The following is a 4,746-nucleotide window of genomic DNA, read 5'->3' as shown; positions in this document are numbered from 1 at the left end:
TTTTTTTTAAAAAGAGAATATATATGTGAAAACTAAAAATGTAAATATAACATAATAATAATAAAAGATGTTTGAATAGAAATAAACTAGATTCAAATAAATATATACAAAGAACATAACGCATAAAATATAAGAAGGAAATTGATCCAATTTTTTATTTGATAAAAGCAAAACAGTATATAAGATTTAATACTGTGTGTCAGGAGCATTGTATTTTTTGTGAAATTAATGGATTTATATTATTTCAGAGTCCTATATGCCAAATATTAGTAAAAAGATATCAGTTTAGAATGTAACTTTTGTCTGGGAAATAAAGTTTCATAGGATTCTATTGTACAAGGCTCACAGTTTTCGTTTTGTTTTGTTTTTTTGTTGTTGTTGTTATTTTTGGTATAGTTGGTATTAACTGTTATATATTATAGAGTTCCTTAGCAAGACATTTTCCTTGCAATAAGTTTCTGTTTCCGTTAGAGCAATTACAATGAGATGTATTTTGGTTAACCTGCCAGAGATTGAGTTTTCATTGGTTGAATGTTTAGTTTCAGGAGCTGGTACCATAGTAGGATATTTTTCTTTTATTGTATCATAGAATTCCATGATACTTGTGGTTAAAGAAAATACGACTTTTGTTTCCCATTAATATTCAACTCTCAGTGGTTGTTAGATTTCAAATATTAACCCAAACCTATACAATCTTAATTTACCTTTAATTTATTCGTTATTTTTTATAGAATACTTTTGGTGCTGGCCACTTCTATTCAAAGATCATTTCAAGCCCATAAATAAAAATATATTTAATTCATATAAATATAAATAAAAATATATTTGACTATCACTATCTGAAAGCAAGTCAAATTTAACTAAACTCAGTTCACATCAATAATTTGTGTGTGTGTGTGTGTGTGTGTGTGTGTGTGTGTGTGTGTGTGTGTGTGTGTGTGTGTGTGTGTGTGTGTGTGTGTGTATGTATGTGTGTGTTTATGGATTTATTTTGCAAGATTCTTGATGTGAAATTGTGTATTGAAACAGATATTGTTATTCTTGGGGATGGTCATATTTTACAATTAAACACATGCACTATGTGTGTGTATGTTTTTAATTGGCAAAATATGACCATCTCCAAGTATAACAATGTGTGTATATATATATATATATATATATATATATATATATATTGTGTAGGTAGGTATGTATCAGGGAATTTTATATAATATGTTGGGTCTTAACAGTAATTTTCTATGATGAAAGCAAAATAGTTTTTTTTGGCGGGGAGGGGGGAGTCCCTACTAATTTGCAGTTCAAATTAGGCAAACAGGAATTAATTTCTTCTGACTTATTCCATGTGTATGCCAAGCTTAATCCAAACTACTGACAACAACAACAACTAATTAAATGTCTGACTAGATTCAGTCTGGAAACTAGGATTTAGCTGAGGTTTTAAAAATTGATAATCAAGAGATAATCAAGAATGTTTTTAATCATGGTTTAATCAAATCAAACACCACAATCATTGGTAATAAATAACTATATATTTGCATATTTTCCTATATTAGAAAATATATGCTTAGCAGCTGTTCTTCTTAGAGTTCTTATTGTATCAATCTAATTTTCCTTTTACATTTCTCAAACTATTTTATTCATTTTGTCATTTTTATAGTTGCTACATTTTTATTTTTGTTTTGTTTTGTTTTTTTTTTTCTTCATCCTAATCCATCTACATTTCAGTTGAACAAGAAAACCAGAACCTAATATTTGATATCCAATGCTGTTGTGGTCTGTTGATAGTGAATTAATGCTTATATACACTTCTACTTCGATTCTAGTTGTTAGCATGTTGTTTCATGAATCTGACTGCTCATCCTTTGTAGGGTAAAATGGATAAGTTTATGATGGATTTCAGTATACACAACAGTAGTCCATTCACGCCTCTTCTGACTAGAATGGCACAAGTCCGATCCAGCCTGGTCATAGTAAGTGTCTCTCCTCCATCTGTTGGTCATCATATGTCTGTTAATGCAGTCACAAAACCTTGCCTCTTGATATTGCCACTTGTTCGACCAATAGCCACCCAAGTAATTGTCCCTCCCTGTCCTTGGTAGAGACTTGCTTAGACCAAACATCAATATCATAAAAATATGCTGTTGACAATTGTGCATGTAGGCTGATCAGTAAACAGCGCCCCCTGTCAAATATCTTTTCATCCCTCCTCATTAGAGGCTCAAGTTGAACTATTGTGGCTCTGAAGAGCAACATTGAAACAAATTGCATCAGGAGTGAACCATGTCAACTAAGTGTCTGCTTGTGAGTGTGTGCTGCCTCAAACAACCTTTGCATGAGCTAGCTCAACCCTGAACATTGCTCTGCGATCATCATCATCATCCTCATTATTATTCACTTAATTCCTTTTCTCATTTTACTCATAAATTATTAGAATTTCATTTCAGAAAGAAAAAAAAAAGTAATGAAAATTTATTAAATCTTTCATTGATAAATCACTTTTCTTCCTGCACCAATTACAAATTATATCAATATAAATAGCTATTAGTAAATTATTTGTTAGGGAATGCAATACAAAACACACAGAATTGAAAAATGAAATTATGCAATTTGATTTTATTCTCTCATTTAACCTATTTTACTATTAAAATTTTCAAAAAAAAAAAAAAGAAAAGAAAAAATGGTTAACCAATTCAAATCCTTAAAGTATGTTTTGCATTGAATATTTCTAAATTGTCTTTCATCATAAAAGCAGTGACTTGTATTTTCATTAAGTCTTTGATATTCTTATCCTCTTTTCAATTTATTATATTCATATTCTTTTACCCCCTCTAATAGATATTTTCAGTTATTTCTTATATAGATTAAGGTTTTTGTTCAAAGATTGGGAAGAGAACAATTTTTTTCTTCCTCAATCTACATAGATTGTTCAAAGAGAATCACATTTCAAAATGAATATCAAAAGCTTTACTTCATTCTAATTGCTTTGTATAAGTTAGTTGTTCTTGGTTGTAGCTTTCATTCTCATTTCAGTCTTTTCTCTCTCTCTCTCTCTCTCTCTTTTTTGTTTTTTGTCTGAATAAGTAAATTGCTCTTCATATTTGTATTTTTCCTTAGCTATCTTACTCTCTCATTTCCCTTCTTTCATTGCTCTTTTGTTGACTATATCTTATATTTTCTTTGCAAGTTATCTCATTTTTACCTCATATGCAGGAAATTGTTATGAACTAAAGTTATATTGTCTTTCCATCAAATAAGCAGTCAGTCAACCAGTTATATCTGTAATATTATACTATCATTCCATTTTTATTGAGATAATATGGCTAGATAGGTATTTTGAAAATATTTTTGGAGAGATACAAATACTGCTTTGTTTGAAAATCTTGGACTTGCTATACACTGGTATGATTTGCATTCATTTAGCTTTTGTTCTGCTTCTAAAATAGAGAAAATTTATGTCATTAATACATCATAGATTAGTAACATCTTTATTTCACACATACTTGCAGCACTCAAGGAATTTTCTTTACTGTTTGAGGTTGATTAACAAAGCTTGTAGGAAGAATAAGCAAACTAAATTTTATAGTCAACTTGTTATTCAAAATTTTCATGTTGAAAACTATATTTCCTTATATTAGAACATTTCATTTCATTCTGGAATATGCATACACTTGCAACACCATTTTAATTGACAAGGGGCCACTCTGCATTGTAGTAGATATTGAAAAAAATGCACCTAATTTGTTCTTTCTTCACTCAAAAATTAAAAAGTTTTTTCCCCTTTCAGAGCCAGTTTTTTAATAATTAAAATTGAATTGTTATTAGCAATTCATATCTGTAATCTTGATTCAGTCTGTAACACTATAATTATTCTATATTACTTCTTTTATTCTGAGTTCTATTATAAAATTATATTTTTAAAAATAAGTTATTTGCTACATAATTCTTTATTTTATTATGATATTTTTCACAAAACAATATCTAAAAGCTACAAAAAGATTTTAAAAATAAAGAAAACATTTTGTTTTTTTTAAATTGAAATTATTGCTTTAAATTGATGTTCACAAACTCTAAGTTCTAGTTACAGTTACAAAATTTATGAATTATGCTCTAAAGTTTAGGCTCTGAGAATAAGAAGCTTTTTAATTTCTTTAGTAATTTAGTGATAGGGGTGCTGTTTACCCATATAAACAAAACAATATGTTGACAAACTCAATTTTTCCCGTTGTCTTTTATTTTTAAAAACAGTTTTATTGAGAACTTTCTGAAATATTTGAAACTTTCAAATCATGAACTTCTACTTTTGCAGCTTCACATTATTATTCCATTTTCACTCCTTCAGACTCCTCCATCTCAACCAATGAGCTCTTATTTAGGGATGACAAATTATTGGTTTTTTTGCTGTTAGATTTCCAGTTCAGTCTTCTGGCTTGCATTGTACAATTCCATCCATGAATTATATCCATTACTCATTCATCATGTATTAAACTTTAACATATTTCAAAATACCAAATATTGACTTCACTCGCAAATTAGTTTCTGAATTTCTAAAATATAATTCTGCATCATATTATCTAACATACCAAAATCATTCGACATGTTGTGTGATTTAAAAAATCATGTGGCGTATGTGTATATATATGTATGTATGTATGTGTGTGTATATATATATATATATATATATATATATGTGTGTATATATGTGTATATATGTATGTGTGTGTGTGTGTGTGTGTGTGTGTGTGTGTG

The 4,746-nt window shown here is 28.8% G+C and overlaps 1 protein-coding gene across 1 annotated transcript in view; it reads left to right on the top strand.

Annotated features, from left to right (window-relative positions):
- Positions 1 to 4,746, top strand: part of LOC106872489 (arf-GAP with GTPase, ANK repeat and PH domain-containing protein 3) — a 166,983-nt gene that overhangs the window by 131,771 nt on the left and 30,466 nt on the right. The window contains 1 exon segment of the mRNA XM_052974118.1: positions 1,869 to 1,970. Within this exon segment, the coding sequence (XP_052830078.1) occupies positions 1,869 to 1,970 (102 nt within the window).

The sequence above is a fragment of the Octopus bimaculoides genome, chromosome 17 (genome assembly GCF_001194135.2).
Source record: "Octopus bimaculoides isolate UCB-OBI-ISO-001 chromosome 17, ASM119413v2, whole genome shotgun sequence".
Taxonomy (NCBI): domain Eukaryota; kingdom Metazoa; phylum Mollusca; class Cephalopoda; order Octopoda; family Octopodidae; genus Octopus; species Octopus bimaculoides.
This window is presented reverse-complemented; position numbering and strand designations above follow the sequence as displayed.